The sequence below is a fragment of the Chionomys nivalis genome, chromosome 9 (genome assembly GCF_950005125.1).
Source record: "Chionomys nivalis chromosome 9, mChiNiv1.1, whole genome shotgun sequence".
NCBI lineage: Eukaryota > Metazoa > Chordata > Mammalia > Rodentia > Cricetidae > Chionomys > Chionomys nivalis.
In genome coordinates, this window is record NC_080094.1 from 2,021,966 (window position 1) to 2,047,036 (window position 25,071).

The 25,071-nt window shown below is 48.4% G+C and overlaps 1 protein-coding gene across 1 annotated transcript in view; it reads left to right on the plus strand.

Moving 5' to 3' along the window:
* The window catches only part of Taf4 (TATA-box binding protein associated factor 4), a 65,670-nt gene extending 43,012 nt beyond the window's left edge, over window positions 1-22,658 (plus strand). Inside the window, exons 6-15 of the mRNA XM_057780760.1 lie at window positions 3,284-3,373; window positions 3,823-4,068; window positions 6,603-6,750; window positions 9,526-9,640; window positions 9,960-10,129; window positions 10,441-10,571; window positions 11,403-11,528; window positions 12,919-12,975; window positions 13,366-13,485; window positions 21,264-22,658. Of these exons, the coding sequence (XP_057636743.1) occupies window positions 3,284-3,373; window positions 3,823-4,068; window positions 6,603-6,750; window positions 9,526-9,640; window positions 9,960-10,129; window positions 10,441-10,571; window positions 11,403-11,528; window positions 12,919-12,975; window positions 13,366-13,485; window positions 21,264-21,431 (1,371 nt within the window). The 3' untranslated portion in view covers window positions 21,432-22,658. The remainder of the gene's footprint in view (window positions 1-3,283; window positions 3,374-3,822; window positions 4,069-6,602; window positions 6,751-9,525; window positions 9,641-9,959; window positions 10,130-10,440; window positions 10,572-11,402; window positions 11,529-12,918; window positions 12,976-13,365; window positions 13,486-21,263) is intronic.
* Window positions 22,659-25,071: the final 2,413 nt, after the last annotated feature.

Consider the following 25,071-nt stretch of genomic DNA (forward strand, 5'->3'; position numbering starts at 1 on the left):
GGTGTGTACGGCTGTCAGGGTGTGTGGATTGCTGGCTTGAGTGTTCTGGGGACTGGGCTGAGACCCCAACATTCCTACTATACTTAGATGAGTCACCTGAGGAGACGCAGCACTAAAGAAGGGCTTGCAGGACTGGACCCCGTAGCAGGAGTGTGCACCTGACAGCCAGTGCTGCTAAGGGGGTTCCCCGCCTTCTCTTCTCTAAAGGCAACAGGGAGGGTCCTTAACTCCAGTTTGTAGGCAGGTGGTCTGTGCTGCACCTGCCCCAGCTGCCCTTGGTACTTCCTCCTCCCACACCTTGAGAATTCAGTGCTGGTTTCTAAAAGAAGCTTTTGTGCTGATGTGCAGGACTGACTTCTCCCATTGGCTGGTGCTCCCATCTCCTTGTTCATGGACATTTTATTTTAGCAACTTGCTGTAGTTAGGGTTTGAACTGGGCACCTTTCTTCGTACTGCAATGAACTTTGTCCCTCCTAACCTATAGCACTTACACCCTTGATCTTTGAGAGTGTTTGATTTCTACTGCTGAGGTTTGTTGGTTCAGCCTTGCACTCCTGATCCTTTTCCTCCCTGAGGAGTTTTCAGGCCAGGCAGGGGTGGCCCGCTCTGCTCTGATGCCTGCGAGGCCCCGTCCTTATCCAGTGCTGTCTTCTCCACTTGCTGGTCCTGTTCATTCTTTTGCTCTATCCAGCTGTCCACAAGGTGCTATACTTTGGTCAGGACCCTGGGCCTCCGAGCTTATTCTTACATGACCTCTTTGTGGCCTTGGGTTTCACATCAGTCAGACTAGGGCCCAGCTGCTCATGGTACACGCTATTCCCAGGATCAGAAATATCAGCCTGCATATTTTCTCTTACACACTTCTGCCCTGCTCAGTGAGGCTGACCGGTCCTCACAGCATCAGTCAGCTGCCGACACTGTGTGCTCCGGTGTCACTGCTGGCATCTTCTCCCCTGCCAGTTATGTTACTCTCAGGACATAGTTTGCAGTCATAACCCTGTTCTCAACAGTTCACCATTTCTCCTTGTAGCAAATTAACAAAAACCCAGAGACAGAAATTGGGCTTTAGCCTGAAGGTCAGAAAAGCAAAACAGCCAGCCACTGGCTCTTAATGCTACCTCAGTCTGAAATGGTTTTGAAAAGAAGAAAATGAAATAAAAAAAAAGTTTTGAAAGAAAAAAAGGGGGGTAGAGATATGATAGGGTAAAAAGGTGGATTAAGTGAATCTACTTTTAAAAAACAACTCCTAGTTTTGAATGTTTTGTATTGGATTGGACTTTTTATATCAAATTTTGTATATATACAAATTTGAGATTAATTTTGTTATAATATACTGTACATCTATTTCTACTCTTGTTCAAAATACTGTATCTATACAACTCAATTAACAATGTAATGCAAATTTGTAGCCCTTGAAAATTATTATTACCAACTGTTTAAGATAATAAGGAAATGCAGGTTAGTAGTTAATCTCCTATTATATTCAAACTTGCAGTCACATTAGGTATGTTTTCAAGGTCAAACAAAGATATATTTTAGATAGACATGTCATCTTCAAATGCTTCAGAGATCTACAGAATATGGCATTTAAGATGTTTTAATAACATAGGCTCTTTTTTATGACAATGAAACATGTCTGCTCCTGGCAGCACCAATCTACTTTAGAGAAGATAATGGACATTGAAGAAACTCCACATGTGGCAAAAGTAAACCAGTGGTCAAGCCCTTGCGTTGACTGCTACCAGTATGCTGTCCTAATTGGACAAGCAGAAAATAAAAGAAAGTGACTGCCACACATTGACAATTGAAGGAGGGACAGCCCTACAGAGTATCCTACTTCACAGAAAAGTCTGTTGGTTGTGCAAGGCCAGTAGGCTGAAGATAGATGCCCCAACATTGCAGGAACTTTGGGTGACTGTCCAGGCAGCCAGCTGTTTCTGTCATTTCTCAGAGTTTTTGGAAGTTGCTTTCTTGCACATCCTGCTTACTCAGTTAATATTATTTCCCTCTTGGGTCTCTGAGAGAGTTGAAGATTAGATAGTTGTAATTTATCAGATGCAGAAAGCAAGTTAGGATAGTGAATTAGGTATAGGACTCTGGACTCACCAAGATAGGATAAATATGAAGTATTTTCTTTGAATTTGTTAATGCAAATGGACTAGACATTGTTGATGTACGTATTGCCTGTATATATTGTATATAGATAGTCATTATACTTATTATATATAGTTTTCTTGTATTAGTTATAGCCTTTTTAAATTTTAGACCAAAAGGGGAAATGTAGTGATATTTCATTTATATTTTATTAAGTAAAGCTTGCCTGAGGATCAGAGAGTAAAACAGCCCCACTGGTCAGCCTTACAGACCAGGCAGTGGTAATACACACATTTAATCCCAGTAGCCACACTAGTTTGCCATAGAAACTGGGTGGTAGTGGTGCACACCTTTAATCCCAGCCCTGGAGAGGAATATAAGACGAGAGGAGACAGCTCTCAGACACAGTCTCATGCTGAGATTCCTGGAGCAGGATCACCATTTCATACTGAGGTAGAGATAAGAGCCAGTAGCTGGTTGTTTTACTCCCTGATCTTCAGGCAAGCTTTATTTATTAAAATACAAATGAAATACTGCTATAGCTCTGCCTGCGACTGTCTTCCCCAGGTTTTTTAAGCCCTGAATGGACGTCACAGTAGTCGGTGGTGCCCCTCTGCATAGTAGCATGGACTCTGCCCCATTTCAGGAGTCTAGTCCACGCAGAAAGCTAGTCCAGTTCTCATCTGTCTTATGGGGTTTTCCAGCCTTCACACTGAGTCCCCAGATGTCTAACACAACCATGTGTACCTTGCTTGTGGACTCTAAGGCTTCCCCTTTGGTGCTGCATGGGTGCCAGTCTCTTTGACAGGTGCTCTACTTGACGAGGCTGGGCTAAAGTGTTGCCCTTGGCACTCTGTCCACAGCTTGTTTCCTAACAAAATGCCTGGCACTGGGTAGGTGCCTGGTATCCCAAAGGGAAAACGTATTGAGTGAGAAACCTGTGGGAGGGTGGAGACGTGAATCAGTAACTGACCAGCTAGACTCATGTTCACCAGCTGCTGCTCAGGGTCCGAGGGGACGCCAGACACGAGTGCACCTAGGGGTGTGCATCTGTACATTGAGCAGCAACACACAGACACACAGTCTGTTGTCAGAAGGCCCAGAGCAATGTGATGCTGTGGTTTAGGGTGTGTGCCATGAAATTGTGTGAAGATGTGCCACAGCCATGCCACTGTGGTTTATTTTGCAGGATGGGAAAATCGAAGCAGAAGATTTCACTAGCAGGTTATATCGAGAACTGAACTCTTCACCTCAACCTTACCTTGTGCCTTTCCTGAAGGTAATTAAAAGTTTATGCTACAGCAGTGTAGTGCAGGTGGGTAGGATGTCACATGCCACCTGAGTTGGCTGGGACAGCATGTGAGGTTTTCTGTTCAGAACAGGCTTTCTTGACGCTGAGCCCCCAGTTGCAGCTCTGGCACACTCTGGTGTAGGACCAGAGCTCCCTGTGGGGAAGGGTTTACTTACAGAGTAAGCTTGGGAACCCTGACAGTATTGGTGCCTCTTGGAGATGCATTTTGTTCTAAAATGCATTTTAGTCAGATTTTGCTAAGAAAATCCTGTTCAGTAAGTGTGGTTGGAGTTGAGTGACAGTCAGGGATTAGTACTTGACACGGTCTGTAGAATAGGAGTATTAGCCAAAGACGTTTTTGAAGGTTTATGCTTTTACGACAGTAGAAGCACTTGTGCTCCAGCTGTGCCTAACCCCTCATGTCTGTCTGTCCTCAGAGGAGCTTACCTGCCTTGAGACAGCTGACCCCAGACTCTGCGGCCTTCATCCAGCAGAGCCAGCAGCAGCAACCACCTGCCTCACAGGCCACTACTGCACTCACGGCTGTGGTGCTGAGCAGCTCGGTGCAGCGCACAGCTGGGAAAACGGCTGCCTCGGTGACCAGCGCCCTCCAGCCCCCAGTCATCAGCCTCACGCAGCCCACACAGGTTGGCGTTGGCAAGCAGGCACCGCCCACACCACTGGTATGAAGGCGCGAGCCTGGCATGGTGCTCTTGCCAGCCGCCATGCCACTTAACTCAGCAGCCCTGGCTCGGAGCCTCTTTCTGGAAAGAGCAGGCAAGGAAGCTCCTGCTGGAAAGGCGTGCGGTTGTTCTCTTAAGTAACTGAAATGTGAGCTGGAGGTTGAGGCCACAACTTTGTATTATACTTTTCAGAGAATGATGTGCACTTGTTAGCTCACTGGCAGGCTCCTCACCTTGTTGTTGGGGTTCTTGTAAGGAGTGCAGTGTGCTTAGTGAGCCTCTTAGGAGGATGCTCTCTGGACTTTGAGTGATGCCCAGATGTTCAAACCAATGGGGTTGGGGTTGGAGGAGGGTCGGTCAGGCCTTTTTGCCTTTGGGGTAGAGCCTGCTGGTGGGAGTATTGTAGTCTGGATGATGTCCGGGGAGCTGAGGGCTGCTGGCAGGTGGGTATGGCTTTGTCTGCTTTGGATTTTTTGACGGGGCAGGACGACTTTTTGCTGTGATTGCATTCAGAATGTGCTCCTGCCACGAACAGCACAGGCTCACCACATCCAGAAAGGTGAAGTTCAGAAGGGGGCTGGCTACGCAGTGTAATGTTGTAGAGCATTTGTTTATGGGGTCTTAGGTTTAGTTCCCAGCTGTGGGTGGTGGTGGAGGGAGGGGGTTGTGATTGTACGAATGCAGCTTAACCATGAGCAGTGGCTTGGGGTGCAGTGCTGTATGGGGGGTGCTGAGGAGTCCGGACTCCTCGGGGTGCTGGTTCCTCCCTCTGCTAGCTCGTGCCTTTGTCTTCTCTCTCTTAGTAGTGAGGAAGACACGGTGGGCAGCAGGCTCAAGGCCCCACACGAGTAGGGTTTCTCACTGGGACAGGGATTACTGTGTCCTTTGCTTTTACACAGTTTAAGTAGGGAGCTGTGCTACTGAGCAGTTAGCACATTGATTTACCTAGCGGGCAGTTGTGAGAGGACTCACTCTCCTCTGAGGGCTGGCCTCTGTCCTTGAGTGCCAGGGCTCCAGCAGACCCATCCTTTCTGTGGTGTTGGCTGTAACTGTCAGACTGCTACAGCCTAGAATCTTACCTGGGAAGAGAGTTCTTAATGAGGGTTATCTAGATCAGAATGGCCTGGAGGCATCTTTATGGGGGTTGTTTTGATTTTTGGTTGATACGGGAAGATCCACCCTGAATGTGGGTATCTCTGCTTCCTAGTGAAGAAAACCAGCTGAACGAAGGCAGTGGTCAGGCAACACACTATTTTTTCTCTCTCTTGACTATGAATGTGGTGTGACCAGTTGTCTCTGTTTCTGCCTCTGTGACTTCCCTGCAGTGGTAGACTGTGACCTGGAACTGTAAGCCAAGTAAATCTCTTTCTCCATCAGTTGCTCTGGTCAAGTGTTTGGTCACAGCATTGGAAATGAAGCTAGAGCAGTGCTGTTCTTTTTCAGAGGTGTGAGCAGAGCAGTGGTGCGCTCAGTAACCTGGCCATTGCTCTGTGCTGTCCTGATCCACCCCAAATTCTGCTTGTGCCTGTGTGTGTACAGTTAGGTCAGCTTTGTGCAAACCTGTAGAAGTGGGCTTTTCCTGTGTTTACAGTTAGTGTCTTCTCAGTGGAAACCCAGCCTGAACTGCCCTGGGCTTGCCCTAAGCTGTGAGAGCCTTGTTTTGTTGCATAAACAGCCCTGGGGCAGGCCTCAGCCTCAGTCCTGTGCAATGTCCTGTCCCACCAAAAATACACCCTCTCCTTTTTTTTTTTTTTTAAAGCTCTCCTTTTTTTTTTTAAAGCAGAGTTGGGGTTCAAATCTAGAAGGGCTTCAGACTCCTATGCAGATACCGTGCTTTTCTGTTACGCCATCAGCCACACAAAAAGTGTCCTTTCCAAAAACTAGAATTCTTACTGGAAAGTTCCTAGCACAGATTTATGATCATGCTCTCAGTGGCTTCCTGTGAGCCATGCCCAGAGCACAGCCAGTGCCGTGGGCTCTTGGAGCCTATTGTAAGCCTTGCACAATATGGCAGGACGGCAGAGCTGAGCCAGCCCTTGAGGTCTAAGCGTGGTTCAGAGAATGGTGAGGGGGATAGGCTGTGTTGCCAGAGGACCAAGTTTAGGGCAGGACTTGGAGACTCATCTTCATGCCTATGAAAAATCACCTGGTCCCACAGAAAATATAAAATGTAAATAAGTCACTTGAGTGTGGCCACCAGGCAGCAGTGTTACTCTGCCGACAGGGTCTGAGCTCAGTAGTCTTGCTTTGCTGCTGCCCTCCAGGATCTGGAGCAGGTCCTAAGTGTCATGTGCTCCATATCCTTGCTCCGCTGTGGCCTTCTCAGTCTTTCGAAGCTGTGTGTAGAGGGTTATTATAGGGCTGTTGAACCTGACTTTTAGACCTGGAATGAGATGTATATCCAACTTTCCTGGAGCTTCTGACAGGGCAAGGTTGGGGCACGGCTGATGAAGCAAATAGCTGGCTTCATGGGTCAGTGTGGTGGCCTCTGGGTGTGTGTGTGTGTGCTCATGCACTATGTGACTGTGCCCCAGGTGATCCAGCAGCCCCCGAAGCCTGGAGCCTTGATCCGGCCCCCGCAGGTGACCTTGACGCAGACACCCATGGTCGCATTGCGGCAGCCTCACAACCGGATCATGCTCACCACACCACAGCAGATCCAACTGAACCAGCTGCAGCCAGGTGAGGCCCCTGCTGCTGCCACCCAGGACCAGCTGCTTCCACCCAGGGCTGACTAGTCTCGGAAATGGCCAGTTGTGGGATAGTATTTGATTTCATTTAATCATTGTGATAAAATTAATGTAACAGACAACATTTAAAAAAATGATTTTATGCAGACCACTCAGTGACATTTATGAGGTTATGCAATCACTGCCCTTGTCAATGTGGTTTTTAAATTACCTGAATTACATATGATTGCCCCTGTTAGTATCTGTGAGGTCACAGACCTGGCTGTTTTTCTCCCTTTCCTAGTAATCAGGCCACGCCTCCTGCAGCTCTCATGCCCTCTCACACCTGTGCTAGTGGTCTGCATGCTCTCACCACCCCAGTCTTCCCTCCTCTGCCCCCCACCCCTTCTGTCCTAGAGTTGACAGAAAGTACGCTGTGCAGTAGCCTTGTAGCACCTCCCTCTGAAGCTGCAGGACCCCCATGCCCCCTCAAGGCACATAGGCTAGTCTAGGTTGTGTGGTAGAAGCGTTGTTCCCACTTAGAAACCCACTTTGTCCTTGTGGTTTCTTCTCTCCCTTCCAGGCCCCATTAAGCTTCCTTTGGAGTTGCTCTGCCTCTTCTAAGGCCTGACCATGGCTCCTCCCAATAAAGTTCCTTCCGAAGTATAATTCTCTATCAGTTCCTTTCCACTGTGTTTAGGCCTTTAGATTATAACGGTACACGCTCCCCCTTAGACCTTTAGATTATAACAGTACACGCCCCCCCCCATTAGGCCTTTAGATTATAACGGTACAGAACCCCCCCATAGATCTTTAGGTTATAACGATAGAGGACCCCTCCGTTAGACCTTTAGATTATAACAGTACACGTCCCCCCTTAGATCTTTAGATTATAACGGTACAGAACCCCCATTAGGCCTTTAGATTATAACGATACAGAACCCCCATTAGGCCTTTAGATTATAACGGTACAGAACCCCCCATAGATCTTTAGGTTATAACAGTACAGGACACCCCCCCTCCCCCCCGTTAGACCTTTAGGTTATAATAGTACATGCTCCCCTTAGACCTTTAGACTGTATCCTTACACTCGCGTGTCCCTAAGGCAGCCTCACTGATTTGCTCTGGCCGTGAACTCCTGGGCTCCAGTAATTCTGCTTCAGTCTCCTAGTTGAACACTCTGCCTACTGTTAGTCTCTGCCAGAAATCGCTCCTGTACTTAAGAGTTGAGGGAGCTTAGCAGTGATAGTGCTCGCCTTTAGTCTCAGCACTCAAGAGGCAGAGGCAGGCGGATCTCTATGAGTTGAGGGCCAGCCTGGTCTACAAGAGCTAGTTCCAGGACAGGCTCCAAAGCTGTAGCGAAATCCTGACTTGTAAAGCCAAAAGCCAAAACAAAACAAAAAACAAAAATCACACAACAACATTATTATTCTTGTTTCGTGTGTATGGTTGTTTTGTCTTTGTGTGTGTCTGTGTACTGTGTGTGTGTGTCCCGTGTCCTTGAAGGCCAGAAGAGGGTGTTGGATTCCCCTGGAGCTGTTGTTAGCCACTTTGTGGGTGCTAGGAATCGAACCTAGGCCTCTGGAAGAAGAAGTGCTCTTAACCACTGAGCCACCTCTCCCTCCCTCCATGGTGCTTGATCTTAGCAGGTGTTGTATATGTAGCCATAGCTGCTTGGAGTTTATATGTGCAAGGATCCTGTCATGTCTAGAAAACACTGTTTTCCGGTAGTCTTCCACAGTCTCTCATTCTTGCAGTCTTTCCACCCCCTCCTTCTATGATGCTCCCTGAACCTTGAAGGGACGGGGTGCTACAGTCTCTTATTCTCTGCACTTTGAACAGTTGTGACTGTGTGTGTGTGCAGTGTGTGCAGGTGCATACAGTGTGTACAGGAGCGTACAGTGTGTGCACAGGTGCATACAGTGTGCAGGTGCATACAGTGTGTGTACAGTGTGCGTACAGGTGCATACAGTGTGCGTACGGGTGCGTACAGTGCAGTGTGTGCAGGTGCGTACAGTGTGTGCAGGTGCATACAGTATGTGTACAGGTGCGTACAGTGTTTGTACAGTGTGTGCACAGGTGCATACAGGTGCATACAGTGTGTGTACAGTGTGTGCACAGGTGCGCACAGTGTGTACAGTGTGTGTACAGGTGCGTGCAGTGTGTATACAGGTGTATACAGTGTACGCTGTGTGTGCAGTGTGTGCAGTGCCTACAGTATGTGTACAAGTGTGCAGAGTGTACAGTGTGTACAGTGTGTGTACAGTGTACAGGTGCGTGCAGTGTACATAGGTACGTACAGTGTGTACACAGGTGTATACAGTGTACCGTGTGTGTGCAGTGTGTGCACAGTGTGTGCACAGTGTGTGTACAGATGTGTGCAGTGCCTAGAGTATGTGTACAAGTGTGTAGAGTGTGTGTGCGGTGTGTGTACAGGTGTGTATAGGTGCGTACAGGTACATACAGTGTGTGTACAGGTGCCCACAGAGTTCAGAGGAGGACATCAGGTCCCCTGGAGCTGTAGTCACAGGTGTTGTGAACTGTTTAATATGGGTGCTGGGAGCTGAGCTTGGGTCCTCTGAAGAGCAGTACAAGTGTGTAACCACTGAGCAGTCCAACCGTGTCTGCACGGCTTAACCGTGTCTACAGTTCAGAGCCACTTGGTGCGGAGTTTGGAGAGTGTTGCTGTGATGAGCAAGATGTCAGTTTCTCCTTGGGGCTTGTAAAGCCAGCAGAGTCAGGCCTCTGGTAGCAGTCTCTGATCTCCACTGTGTCTTTGGCTTTGCAGTCCCTGTGGTGAAACCAACCGTGTTACCTGGAACCAAAGCCCTTTCTACTGTTTCTGCACAAGCAGCTGCTGCACAGAAGAACAAGCTCAAGGAGCCAGGGGGAGGCTCCTTTCGGTAAGGACTGACGCCCTGTGTACTTCAGGGAGAGCATGGGAGGGAGTGCTGTCCACTTCACTCACTGTTAGGTCTTCCCTACTGGTTCGTGGCACTGGTAGCCTCAGGACTGTTGTTTCTGCTTGGTTCTGACTGCATGTCTCTGTCAGTGTGTGTTTCCAACATGAGTGCAGCAGTGGGGCTTCATGCCCTCTGTAGGAATGGAGAACAGGTCAGCCGACTGGTTCCTTGCCACCTGCCTGCTGCCACCGAGTTGGAACCACCTTAAGGAGCTGTGATTTCCTCGTACAACATAATCCTCTGCTCCTCTCCTCTCCAGGGATGACGATGACATCAACGATGTTGCATCTATGGCTGGGGTGAACCTGTCTGAAGAAAGTGCAAGAATATTGGCCACAAACTCTGAGTTGGTGGGAACACTGACTCGGTCCTGTAAAGACGACACCTTCCTCCTCCCCGCACCTTTGCAGAGGAGGATACTGGAAATAGGTATGTTTGCTCCTGATGATGCCACTAGGATGCTCAATGTCCAGATCTGTGTCTGATGTGCTCCGTGACCCTGACGAGACTCAGCACAGCCCTTCTGCAGTAGCTCCACTGGGTGCGGGGGCTGTAGGTGAGCGTGCTCTCTGCCTTGGTTTGGGCTCACCCCATGATAGCTGCTCTGGTGGTTGTCAGGTAGTGGAAGGGTGGGCAATGACTGCTTAGGTTGCCCTTGATTGTACAAAGCAGTAAGTAGTGGATGAGCAAAGCCAGTGTGGTAAGTACCATAAAGTGCTCTTTTTCTGCATGGCCTGCAGGTAAAAAGCACGGCATCACGGAACTCCATCCAGATGTAGTGAGTTATGTGTCTCATGCCACACAGCAAAGGCTGCAGAATCTTGTAGAAAAAATATCTGAAACAGCTCAGCAGAAAAACTTCTCTTATAAGGTAATGGGGCTATTTTCCTGGGGAGAATGTCCATGCTCTCAGGTCCTGACCTAGGGCTGTGTGGAAGCCTTGGAGTCCTGGTTGTTCCTGTGCTCATCCTCTCAGCCACAGGCACACGTATTCACTGCAGGGCTCTCAGGTGCTCTGCAGGGGTCCTGCTTGGGAAGATGAGCCTCTCAGCTAGGAAAATTATGGAGTCTTCCACTCTTATTCCATCCACCTGCTGCTGTCCCTTCTTGAGGCATGAGCTAAACCTGCAGGCTCTCAGCCAACTGTGGTCCTATGTTTATAAAGTGAATTTTCAGGCAAAATATGTCTTGAGCAGTTGCACAGATGTCATTGGAGTCACTGCTTGTGCCTTCAGGGCAGTTTATGGCCAATTGTCAGCTTTAAGAACAAGCTGGGTGTGGTGGCACATGCCTTTAATCCCAGTTCTTGAGAGACAGAGGCAGGTGGATCTCTGTGAGTTTGAGGCCAGCCTGGGCTACAGAGCAAGTTCCAGGACAGCCAAGGCTGCACAGAGAAACACTTGTGTCGGGAAACTAAAACAAAACACCAACAGAAATAATACTTCTACATAGAAGGACTTAAATGTTCCTTAAAAATTATCAAAGTTTATCAACTGGAAACCTGTCAGACTCCTGGTAACTTGATGAGACTTCCCCCTCCTTGTGAGAGCATGTCCTGGAGCAGTGAGCTGTGCACAGCCACCACCATGGGAGCTCTGTGAAGATGGTCCAGCTGTACAGAGCATGTTCATGATTATTGGGGTTCCAAATTCATGATGAGCAGTGTTTTTGCTATTTTTTTTTTTTTTTTTTTTTTTTGTAGGATGATGACAGATACGAGCAAGCAAGTGATGTTCGGGCTCAGCTCAAATTTTTTGAACAGCTTGATCAGATTGAAAAGCAGAGGAAAGATGAGCAGGAGAGGGAGATCTTGATGCGGGCAGCAAAGGCAAGTTAAACCCTCTTCCCAGGTCTGGGGCTCAGGCTTCCAGCACATTGGGTTCCCGGCTGGTGTGGAGGAGTGGGTGTTGTGACTGGATAGGTTGAGGGAAGCCTGGCTCCCTTGGTGTGTGTGCTTCAGTGCTGGAGACTGCACTCGAGGGTGGGGATTTGATTTGACAGATGTGGACTTCCTTTTCCCTCCCTCCCTCCCTCCCTCCCTCCCTCCCTCCCTCCCTCCCTCCCTCCCTCCCTCCCTCCCTCCCTCCTATATAGCCCTGGCTGACCTGGAACTCACGATGTAGACCAGGCTAGCCTCAAACTCATGAGATCCTCTTGCCTCTGCCTCTTGAGTGCTGGTATTAAAGGTGCCAACCACCATGCCGGATGGTGTGGGCTTTCTTAAGATATTTCTAATACTTTACCTCTCCAATGTTGTAGACTATGGTGTGGGATCACATTGCTCTTCAGTCTAGAACATTCTGAGCTGAGTGTGGGAACCTCGTTCCTCCACTGTTAGAGTCACCTAGAGATACGAATCGCAGTGTTAAGCTTTTGTGCAGTGACAGGGGTGACAGCTGAATGCTGCCTCTCTAGCCCTGAGCCCAGGGTCTCAGGAAGCCCTGTCCTAGCTCTCTTCTCAGACCATACTGAGTCAGAGGCCTATGACAGACCGGTAGCCATGTGCCTAAGAGTCTGTGTCGTCATATCTGGATGGTAGTGATGTGAATCCAGGTTCATAAGAACCACCAGAGAGGTGGGTGGTCCTTGGACTTCCCACAGGGCAGGGAACCCGGATTACTCTTAGGGATGATGAGGGAGGGGAACTTGATGGGGGAGGGGGAGGGTATGGTAGGTGGTGGCAGGGAGAAGGCAGAAATCTTTAATTAATAAATAAATAAATAAATAAATAAATAAATAAGTAAAAGAACCAACAGAAAAGCAAAACAGCCAACCACTGGCTCTCACCTCTACTTTAGTCTGAAATGACAATATGCCTCCAGGAATCTGAGAATGAGACTGTGAGCTGTCTCCTATTTTATAATCCTCTCTAATGCTGGGATTAAAGGTGTGCACCGCCTGGTTTCTATGGCAACTAGTGTGACTACTGGGATTAAAGGTGTGTGTCACCACTGCCTGGTCTGTAAGGCTGATGACCAGTGGGACTGTTTTACTTTTTTGATCCTCAGGCAAACTCTATTAATTAAAATACAAATGAAATGCCACTACAGTGATGACTGTTTTTCATGATGTGTAACTTAAATTTTCATGTTTTGGATATAAACATTTATAAAATTATCAGGAACTCTGACTAGATGCTGTTGTCAGGTGACTGTGGTAGCATCGCTTCAGTGTTGCCTATGGAAGGCATGACTCTTCCTTTCCTCTCTCTCACACAGTCTCGATCCAGACAGGAAGACCCAGAGCAGTTAAGGTTGAAGCAGAAAGCAAAAGAGGTGAGCTTCCCAGCTACGGATTCTTCAGTGCCTGCACATCAAGAAAGAGTAGTTAAGGGCGTTTGTTGCTCCTTAGAGCTCCCAGGTGACCAGTGCCATCACAGGCTTTTCCTGTGCAGTTGGCATTGGCTGGAGATTTCATGGTAACTTCTCTAGAAGTGAGGGTTAGGCCCCTTCAACTTGTTCTTCTCATTTTCTGAGCATTTCCAGGTAAGCTTCTGTTTTTAAAAAGTCTTAATATTTTTGGTTACACACATGTTCTTAGTTTGAAAAACCTAACCTTTAAAGAAGTTGTGTCTTAGGAAACTTGAGAAAGTTCTTGATAACTGTTGTGATCTGTAGTAAGAACTCTGAAGCAACAATAGTTCTTGCTTCCTTCCTAACATGAAGATGCAGCAACAGGAGCTGGCACAGATGCGACAACGAGATGCCAACCTCACTGCATTAGCAGCGATCGGGCCCCGGAAGAAGAGGAAAGTGGACTGTGCCGGGCCGGGATCGGGAGCAGAGGTACTGCAGGAGGAACATGGGGCTGAGGGCCTGGGAGGGTGCTTTAGAGTCCCCTCCTCAGTAGCCAGCAGAGCTCCTGGTCTTTGTTTTGCATTGTGGAAACCTGACAGTCAAGTCACCTTATTTGTGCATGTCACATGAGCTAAAACATGTGTTCACATGTTGTCTCTGACATGTTGTCTCTGATGAGGTTCAGACCAACTTCTGAAAAGCATGGGGCAGAACTCAGACCAGTGTGAGGTGACCTGCAGTTCATGTGACTTAGAGAAGGTGTCACCTGTTTTCCTGAACCCAAAGGTGGAGTGTCTTAGCTTTCACCCTAATTTTCCATTAAACTATTTTCATTTAAATTTAGGAAGAGTAGTAGCCTCCTTCTGTATCTATTCTCGGTTGTCCTCACTGCTACCCTTTCTCCTATGCAGGATCCAGGGTCTGCATCACTAGTCCTGGGGGATTGGAGGCTGGCTGGGCTGGTGGTGCTCTTCTAGCCCACCTGTCTGCTGGTGTTTGCTTCATGCTCACCTGTGAGCCAGTCACTGGCTGCAAAGCTCTAGGTGCTAGTGGGTGTTGTGTCAGTTTACCTGAAGACTGCTGTGACTCCTCCCCTGCCTCTCTGTGCAGCCCGTCCTAGCTGACTGCTGTGACTCTGGACCTTTCTCTACGAGGTTTTCTTTGTTAGTTTTAAGTCTGGGCTTTCAGCCCATTCCATTTGTTGAGCTGCTCAGATCCACATGTGGATCTCCACTTTAAGAGTGCGTTTGGCACACCTGGGCCGTTGTTTCTTTAGGTACATTTCTGTTCCCATCTGTCTTCTTGGTCTCCTGTTACACATGCACTACACTCTGGTATGGCCTGTGTTCCTTTTCCTCTGTGCCCTTCAGATTGGGTCATGTTCCTTGACCTGATGGGGATTCTGTCAGCCCCTGTTGGTTGTTAATTTCCAGTGACGTTTTCATTTACCAATGTAACTTAGTTTAGCGCATATAGCAGTTTTCAACCTGTGTGTTGCAACCCCAAAAGACCATCAGAAAACAGGCATTCACATTACAGTTCATGTTATGAAGCAGCAGGGAAAGGACTTTCTGGTGGGGTGGTCACCACAGCATGAGGAACTGTATTAAAGAGTTGCAGTATTAGAAAGATTGAGACCCATTGATGTGTTGGTTCTTTGAAAGTTCCTATCTCGTTGTGTGGCAGATGTGGAAGTCTGGATGGTGGCTGCATCCCTCCTAAGTCTTTGAACGTGCGTATTGGAGCTTCCCTCGCAGCCTCAGTTTCTCCTCACTGCTCTCTCAGTGTGGACCACTTCCCTGACTCACCGCATGTCAGGACTGTTGCCTGAGTGCTAGGCATCCTGGTTCAGATATGAGGAGGCTCCGATGGTTTCCCTGAAGAGTGTGGGCTGGATTCTTGTTTCAGCAGCCACTCAGTTAGTGGCTCATGTGCTGTTTACTCTTTAATAGCTCTGTGGAGAGGTGGGACAATTCTTCCAGTCTAGCACCACAGCACAGCACAGCACAAAACAATACCTCCGTGTGTGGCTTTTCACTATTTCAAGATGAGTCTTAATGGACTCTGTCCTTAATCCTGAAGAGGGACTGAACCCTCGTGGTGCCACTTGACCTGAGGCGTGATTAATAAAAACCCACAGACACATATTGGGATTCAACCTAAAGGCCAGAAAAGCAAAACAGCCATCCACTGCTTCTTACCTCTACCTCAATCTAAAATGGCGATCCTGCCTCCAGAAATCTCAGCATGAGACTGTGTCCGAGAGTTGTCTCTTCCCGTTTTCTATTCCTCTCTAGGGCTGGGATTAAAGGCGTGCACCACTACCACCTGGTTTCTATGGCAAGCTAGTGTGGCTACTGGGATTAAAGGTGTGTGTCCCCACTGCCTGGTCTGTAAGGCTGATCACTGCAGCTGTTTTATTCTCTGATCTCCAGGCAAACTTTATTTATTAGAATACAAATGAAATATCACTACATTGACCTCTTTTTCCATTTTGCCTTATTCCCCATAGCCACTGCTGTCTGCTTTGTTTAGATAGTCGTGTCCTGCTGTGGAGGTGTGCAAATAGATTCTGGGACAGCTCATAGTAGTGGCTTGAGCAGGGCAGTGCTGTCCCTGCCAAGGACTATTGACCCCTCCCCAGCCCTAGCACCAGCAGTGACTGTCTGAGCAGTGTTCTTTTGGTGTGGAGACTGTGCTTGAGTAAAGAGTACCCTAGGGGTTCAGAGACATCCTTCTCAGTTTGAAGGTAGGTAAGAATTTTGGATGTGAGATAGGAGTCTTACGTAAATGTGTTGTCTGCGCTATATGTGTACATAGGTTGATTTCTGAGTGAGTTAGAAGAAAGCATAATCCCTGGCCCTCAGTCAGAGCGTTGACTGAGGTGGTTGTCTGCAGGAGCCCCGGATGGTCACGCTGTACACAGCTTCTCAACAGGAACCTGAAGGAGCTGGGTCGAATGTCCAAGAGTGCAGGCCTGCCAAGCCCACACTTGGGAAGTAGGAACATTTCTCCAGAAGACTGTTAGGAAGTTAAAAGACATTAATGAATTTCTTTTTTCTGCTGGGTGTTTTTGTGGATTGCTGAATTACCCTAAGATGTAAGTCCTTGGAACCCACCACCTGGCCTTGTTGCTTTGAACCCTCCTGATGTGTTACAATTTTGGTGTGGCTGTGTCATGCTGTTGGGCTTTACATCAACTAAAATAAATTGGGGTGGGGGTGGAGGTTGAGACAGGGCATCTCATGTAACCCAGGCTGGCCATGAATCTTGTATGCAGTTGAACCTGGCCTGGAACTGCTGCTAGCCCTACTTCCACCTCCCAGTTGCTGTGTGTGCTGCCTGACTCAAACTGAGAATCTCCTGACAGTCAAGTTAAGCTCATTAGACTTTAATACGAGTGACATGTTTAGTCTCTACTCATAATATTATATATAATCATGTGCATTTTTTTATTCGTTGTGTTCTTTTGTGATTTGGAGTTTTGTTTTGTCTTTGTTTTTTGGTGTGTCATGTGTCTGTGTGTGGTGCTTAAACACATGTTGGTATTCATGACTTCATGTATGCAGAGGCCAGAGAAGGAACCAAACTTGCTTTTGGTGAGGCTAGCTGGCTGGCCAGAAAATTTCTGCCATCTGACTGTCCACTTCCAGTGCTCCAGTTACAGGCATGTGCAGCCATGACTAGTTTTTTACATGGGTGTTGAGAGCTTGAACTCTGATTTATTCTTGTAGAGCAAGTGTGCTCTTACCCACTAAGTCATCGCTCCCTAACATGCTGTCTTATTTAGGGTTTCTATTACTGTGAAAAGACAGTATGACTGTGGCAACTCTTAGAAGGGTAAACCTTTAATTGGACCTGGCTTGCAGTTTAGAGGTTAAGTCCATTATTAGCATGGCGTGAAGTGTGGCAGCCAGCAGCAGACATGGTGCATGAGCAGCTGGGAGCTTTATATCTGGAGCTGTAGGCAGTGGGAAGAGAGAGTGACACTGGGCCTGGCTTGAGCTCCTGAAATCTCCAAGTCCATTCTCAGTGACACACTTCCAACAAGGCCACACCTCCAATAGTGTCTCTCCCTATGGGCCTATGGGGCCCATTTTCATGCAAACCACCACACGTACATTTTTAATTTTTTCTTTTATCTTTATTTATTATTATTGTGGTGGTCTCACTGTGTAGCTCTGGCTGTGCTGTTAATCACCACGTAGACAGGGCTGGCCTCAAACTCAAACAGATTACCTGCCTCTGTCTCCTGAGTGCTGGGATTAAGGACGTGTGCCACTGTACCTGATTTCTTTACAGTTTTTGGATTTAGCCACTTGGCTCTGGCCCAGACTGACCTTGAGTTCATGATCCTTCACCACCCACGTGTTCGGATAGCCGGGGTTCACGCTCACACTTGTCTCCTTTGTGAAGGTTGTTGATACTAAGGCAGGTTTATGTTTGTGTTCTTGTGGTTGATTTTGTCCTTAAACAGTTTTAAATGTTCCTAGTCCCATAGCTGTTTCTTTGATGCAATGGTTTCTTCTCTTCGCACTTTCTGCCTCCCGTTCTCCCTTGTCCTGTGAGATTGGCCTCCTGGTAGCTGTTCCCTGCTCAGCTAGAGGCTAACTAAACCTGTGTCTTGGCATAGTTTTTCTGTGTGTCATGAAGCCAGCCTCCCCAACTCAGCTGTGCTTCTTGCTGCTGATGACAGGTGCCATGGTGCTCTTGCTCTGGGGCCCTCAGTTTGCTGCAAGCCTTGGTCTTCCTGCTTATATAGTGCCAGCACTTTCTTTGACTGCTTTTCTGACCCTTGCTACTCTTTTTTCCTTCTCTTTTCTGATTTTCTTTCTCCTTTTCCTGGACTTGCTTAGAATTCTTTATTGTGTTCATGTTGGCCTCTCCTTCCTGAGGTGATTTTTGTCTCTCCTCTCTGTGAGATGGGTGCTTCTGATTTCTGAGCCTCTGGGGCCTGTTACTCATTGCTCAGAGGCACGGTGCTGCCCTTGATCTCCTCAGCTTGACCAGAAGCTGGTCTGTGACTGCTCTATGTCCCACATACGGCCCCTGGTGTTACGTTACTCGTGGGGTGATGGCACCCTCTTCTGGCAGTATTGGGAACTCTGTCTAGCCTGTGCCATGTCAGTGTCTGCTGACTCTGAGAACCTTTTTGCAGACCCTGAACTTTCCCTCTTTCTTCCCCTTGCCTTCATGTGTGGAAGGTTCTGTTTTGGCATCTGAGGACCTATAAAGCCTTACGGGGATCCTTCCTCACTGCCTGAGTTTGGACTACTTGGGCACATGTCCTAGGTTCCTTCCTGTTCTCCAGTCTCCTGCGTGTCTCTACCTGTCAGGAGCGACCTTATTTGAGTGTGGTCATGCCCTGGGGTGGGATCCTCTCTTCTAATAATACCCCTGACTCTGTGTGGGGGCAGTTTCTCTGAGGGCTTCATTAGAGCTTTGTGCTGGGGTGGGTGAAGGGGGTGGTCCTGGCGCTGAGCCTCTTAGAAGTGATGTCATTTCTTAGGGAATTTTTGGGTGTTCATTACTGTTCTTCAGAAGTTTTGCAGGTGAGTAGGGCTCGTCTGGTACCTCTCCTATGTGCTATTCTGATGACCTACCATTGTCTAGCTCATCAGGAGAGTTATCTTATGGCTTTAGGGTCTTCTGAGGAACCCTCACACTGGGGTACAGAACTCCAGTCTGTTGCTGGAGTGGGACTCCTTGATGAAAAATCAGACTGCAGCCTTGGGGAGCCCAGCACTTTCCTTGGGACACAGAACTACTTTTTGCTGCACAGACCCTAACCCTATAGCAGTCCGGCCATAATAGAGCAAGTTAGATAGCTGAGATTACACACATTTAGTCCTTTCAATAGCCTTGGGTGAGCTAGGTGGGTAGTCACAGCAGTACAGGGAGGGTTTCCCTGGCATGGCTGCTATGCGTGTGTGCGCGCGCGGGTGTGTGTGTGTGCCCATACACACGCCCGTCTTGTCTGTCTCCACGTCCACCCTTGAAACACATCAGAGAGTTCTTTGTGTTAAAGTTTCAGCTTTTCTGTGGCGCTGGAACATGCCTTGTTTCTGTCGGTCCCTGTATAGAGCTCTGAACAGAAACTTCCACCCCCAAGGCCAGGAATATATCCACTCCCTCCTATACTTCAGCTAAGCCTCCCCAGGGGCCTCTGCAACTCCAGGCTGGATGACCTGTGTGTATTCCCATAGCCCTTGAGGGTATTGGATATGCTTGGGTGCCACACTGTCTTCTCACTCAGGTCAGCTGGTTGCAGTCCTGAGGCTGAGGGTTTGACTCCTCTTTGCTGTGGTCAGCCCTGTACTTGATCAGCTATAGCATCCAGTGTTCTGTACCTCTGATTTTATAACCCAAATCCCACAGTATTGATAATAAAGAAGGCCCCTAGAACACAGGTAAGAATTTGTGTTATATTGTCATCTGATTGCTGACCCCTCAGGTTGATTGGGTCCAGCAGTGACAGATGTACCACCAGGCTGGAAACCCAGGTTGGTTGTGACTACATGAAGCTGTCTGAGCCTCATCACTGTCAACATTGGCTCGTCAGAAAGTTTGGGGCACCGATTTGATCCTGTTTGTCTCAATTTCTGACTTTTAGCACTTCTTAACTATTGTACCTGATATGAGTGCTTCCCCCTCATCCCAGCCTTGGTTGTTGGCTGTTGCTCCTGAAAGCAGAGGCATGAAATACAGCTTGGACACTGGCCACTGACACATCCTGCTGCCCAGGCAGGGTCTCTGTGGGCCTGGGCACCACACCGTCATCGTCCGAGTTTCTCTCTTGAGTCTATAGTCAGGGCGATTTGGATCAGGTATAGCAAGTACAACGAGAGTGGAACTCACATCCGGAAATGAGACATTTTGGATTTCAACTTGCAACCGGATTTTAGGACCTGTGAACTCTACCGATCTCAGCAGCCCCTCCTTTTGCTACTCCTGTTACAGATACTTCTTCTTACTGGCTTTCTTCCCAGAAACTGGCCTGTGGCTCTGTTCAGATCACCAAGACCCCCTTTGAAGGAAATTTATGGGCCTGTTTGCCCGACTGCAACCTGAGGTGGCTTTGGGGAGATGGATTGTTTTCCTCGTTCTTACCAACTGCTCATGTTTGCTGTGGCCTGTAAGAGGCTCCACTAATCTCACGACGAAACACTGCTTGGGGGCTGTTACTGGCACCAAAATCCAAGGAGATTGTCCACCCAAAAGGATATGGATACCAAGATGATGGTGGCCGCTGGGACCAAAGATGGACTGTGGTGGCTTCCCAGTTCCTGAGGAAAACTCCAATACCTTCAGTTAGACTGACGCGTGCATGAAGACCAGGTCATGCAGGCATGCTTTCACCTAGCCTGCCTGCTTCCTGTGACTGCCACCTAGTGCCTGGGCCTCTGTGGCTACATGGGTGGAATGTGATACTTGAGTTTCTTTAGCTTCACAGTGGAGGCGCAGTGAGGCTGCCACTGCAGCACATATTCTTGGATGTGCAGGAGCAGTTCAGCCAGCAAGACGCCCACCTGGTTCTCTGCTGTGAAGAAGAGAAAAGCTGCCCACTGGGATCTTATGGTTTGAGCCCAGCAGGGGTCAGACGGAGGCAGTGATCTAACAAAACTGCTGGACGCCACTGCCTAGTAGCTAAAAGCCAGCCCTAGTGCACCCACATGTCTGAGCAGGAAGGAACTGGGGTCGGCTCACTGGATAGTTGGTGGCCCAGGGGCTAGGTGTCTGCAAAGGGACCCCTTCCCTGGCCGTGGATCACCAACGTGACCGCTGAGCAGTTGGCCTCTCCAGCTGACCACCAGCCCGCCCAGCCCAAGAATCCAGGCCTAGTGCCTCTGTCAGCCAAGCAGGGATGGCACAGTCCCAGGTGTGGCATCAAGTGTGAGCTTTGGTCCCCTCGCCTGAGCCTCTTGAGCATTGCTGTGGTGATACGGAAACTGGGGTCTCTGTCCCTCAGAGCCTCTGGGAGGGAGCCCCTGCTCCTGCCTTTCCTCCCCCCAGGATTCACTCTGGGGGCGTTGGAGGGTGGCATCCTGAGTATGTGGTAGAGCGGGGAATGGGGGCCTCTGCCCTAGTTAGGGCTTTCCTAGCAGCTCAGCTCCAGCCCTAGGACCCGCGGAAGGGGCTGTGCTGTGCCTGTTTTCTTCAGAACAGGGACCTGAGATATTCAGGGGATTCTTCAGTCTCACCCTCCCTCCTAACTGTAACTGTTCTACAGCCACTAATGCATCTGTCTTCTTCTTTCTTGTCACCAGGGCTCAGGCCCAGGCGCAGCGGTCCCAGGCAGCTCCGGTGTGGGAACCCCCAGACAGTTCACACGGCAAAGAATCACGCGGGTCAACCTCAGGGACCTCATATTTTGTTTAGAAAACGAGCGTGAGACAAGCCATTCACTGTTGCTCTACAAAGCATTCCTTAAGTAACAGGATGAGCTGGTGTTTCTGATGGGATGCCTGCGGACTTTTTTATATATTTGCAGATTACGCCTTTTTGTAACAAGCAAACGGGATATTGTTTAAAAACAGCCACCCTTTACAGTGGAGCAGTTTTATACTCCTGTTTCTAAGTCAGCTTTTCAGCGCGGCAGAACCATGTCTGCAGCAGAGAGAATACAGGCCTGTGGATGCTCTTACAGGACAGCTGACCCAAGCTCATCCTCGACTGAGTGGCCTTCTTGCCAAACAAGCCATATTTAAAGACTGATGGAAGCGCTTAGCAAATAATTAGCAGTTGCTCATCCTGTGTGCGTCTTGGTTCAGTTCACTCTGACTCACCCACTGGGTGTACGTCTGCAGCCAGTGACCTCATTTCACTCACGTTACTGTTGTAGCAGTCAGTTGGCGAAGCAAACTGATTTTTAGACTATTTATCATCCCCACCCACCCACCCTGTCCCTTACCTCCCTTCTACGCGAAATTCCCCAGGACACAGCCTCCAAGCAGGGTCGCATTTCTGCTAGTGGAGGCTGGGGTGCAGCACCTGTACAAATACATTTTATTTGCTGCAGTTTCGAAGCTGTAAAGTGGAAGGAAGTGAGAACCTTTTCAGCATAAATATATTTTACTTGCACTGTGTTTTTAGCTCAGAGTGAAAACTTAGATGAAATAAATCAGAGTTGAGAAGAATCAACAACAGACTGTTTCTCAGTGTGGATCAAGTGTTGGAAATGGTTGGTGTATTTTGTCGGTAATTGTACATAATTTTTGGCACATAACATAAAATGGCTATGTAAACTATAATTATTTTGCTAAGAGACTGTATGCAAGCTGTGGCCAACCTTACAGGCGTCCAGAGCAAAGCCCTTCTTTGTACCTATTTTTTTATTACAAATATACTAATTGGTTCTTATATTTTCAGAGGTTATTGTATTAAATTGTCTATTGATAGTACTTTTATGACTGTAAATACTTTGGCTTTCTCCGTGTGGATTCTCATGTTAGACTTTAATTCGCACGTGTGAGCGGAACGCTGATCAGTATTTTTTACCAACACCTGAGAACTGTTACACCTTTCATTTTATCTTTTAGGAAATCCTGTCTTTCCATTTTTTCATGTAAATTTTGCACAGTTACTTGTTCATATGTAAATATTTTACTTTCAAAAATGAAGTTTTTAATTGCTATTGTTTTATATAGGATTGAAAGAAAATTAACTCCTTTATTAAAAACAAATTTATCTGTATTGGTTGTGCCTGTTTTTCCAGTTTTTGAGAATCTCTGATAATGCTTTCAAGACTGCTCTGTGGTCCGACTGAATCTGGGGCTTAACTGTGAGGGCAGGCCCAGGGGGCTGGAGGTAGGGCCAGTTCTCCGTTCTGTCCACCCAGAAGATACAGAAGAGCTGTGCTGTTTGCATTTTAGGACTTACCCTGTAGACCATCTGGGATGGGGGTCGGGTGTATAGGATAGATGGATACCCTAGTAAGCCTGGCTGTAGGTGACCAGATGGTCTTACCTGGTATAAATGGGAGAGGGATGGAGTTTCTGTCACTCTGGTGTATTTGGTTGTCACAGTGAGCCATGCCTCCTAGCCCCCTAGTCAGTGTAACTGGAGCCTCTACTCCTGGCAGGTGGGTAGGCTTACCTGAAGACTCCGCCTTCATTGACATCACTGATGTCCTGATCTCCTACAGCAGCCGTAATGAAGACCACAGACCAGGGGCCATGCACAAAAATATTCTCGGGTCCTGACTGGATGGCTGGAGGTCTGAGGTTCAGGTGGTAAGGGTTTGCTTTCCAGGTTTTCTGTGGTGGTCCTGGGCATGCAGGAGCAACACCGTCTCTCTGCCTTCCCCTTTGAACACTCCTGGCATGGGTCTGTGGAGCTTTCTGTCAGAACACCAGTCTTGTTAGGTCAAGGGTCCCCAAGCAACATCATGCTAGCTTGATGACCACAGCAAAGACTCCATCTCCAAATCCAGATGCCCCATAACCTTTGGGAGGGACACCGTTCAACACACAGCACCTCCAGTGTTGAACACTGAGAGACTGAGACATTGAGAGGGACAGTGAATTTGTGGGGTAAGATTCCTGTGGCCTCTCTGCTCGTTTCTCACCTTCCTGGCCTGCGATTGACCACGGAAAGGGTACTGACTTCTTGTGAGTGTAGTTGACTAGGCTTTCACTCTCTTGCTTTTCCTGCTGTGTCCAGTCCTCCAGAGCAGCCACAGCGAAGACTTAGGTCTGTGCCCAGGTGAGATGGTCTTGCAGTGGTGGTGTTGGCACCAGACAACCCTAGAGCTGGGTTCCTGAGGCCACTTGACACTCAGCTGGCAGCAGGGCGGGAGTCCTCTCAGGTCCCATTTAGCTGTTTACACATCAGGGAGAGAAAGCAATGCGATTCGTGTTTCCTGTTGACTTAGGGCCACAGAGAACCTCTGCCCTCACTACCCCCGCTCTTTCAGGGCTCTGGCTGGTCCCATCAGGCATGAGACCAGATTTGGAGGAGAAGGTGAAGTAAAGGATTGAGGACAGGGAAAATGCAGGCACCTTTTGGATGGCCACCTGGTTGAGGCTGTGTGAGCTCGTGTAGTGGGAGCTGTGGGCCTCTTCCCACAGCCCGGCTCATGGCTGCCTAGCTAGCTTATGACCCGAAATAAAAACACACAAATTGTATTCTTTTAAACACTGCTTGACCCATTTCTATTCATGTGTGTAGCACCCAAGGTGCGCTTACCGGGAAGATTCTAGCCTACGTCCATCCTGGGTTGGAGTTTCATCGCGTCTGCTCTGGAGAGGAGAGCATGTTGTCTGTCTCTGAGAGGAGCTGCCCTGCATCTGAGCTTACTTCCTCTTCCTCCCAGCATTCTATTCTGTTTACTCCACCCACCTATGTTTTAACCTATGAGGGCCAAGCAGTTTCTTTATTACTTAACCAATGAAATCAACAGATTGATACGACACTCCCACATCAAGCTCGGTGCTACATTCAAGACGTACAGCCAAGTGCAATTCTGCACATGGAGGTGGGGGGGAATGGACACGTGAGAAAACTTGGGTACATGCTGTTGACAGTAGCGCCCTGACAGTACATCGAGAATGCATTTAACGAAGGCTGTGTGAGACGCTGGTTTCAATACCTCTGACAGAAGTAATGAAGGAGAAAGGGTTCCTGACAGCCCGTCGTGTCAGGAACTAAGGCGGCAGAGCAGTCAGGAAGCAAAGTGGAAGCCTGCTACTGATCCACTCCCCTTCTCTACTACACAGGCCAGGATGGACTGCGGATCCACCCATGGAACCCGTGGAATGGATGCCACCCACTGCGGGGTCTCTGAAATCAAGAGTACCACTTGCAGGCATGCACAGAGGCCTGTCTCCCAGGTGATCCCAAAACTCGTCAGGCCAGATTTGAGACAACCTAGCCAAACCCTTAGGCCCGTGGTTTTCAATATGTGGATTGCGACCCTCCCCCTGTGGGGGATTGCATATTGGATATTTATGATTCATAACAGCAGCAAAATTACAGTTCATGAGGTAGCAATGAAATGGTTTAATGACCAGGGGTCCTCATAACATGAGGAACTGTAGTAAAGGGTTGCAGCGTTCAGAATAAGGCCTGAGTCGG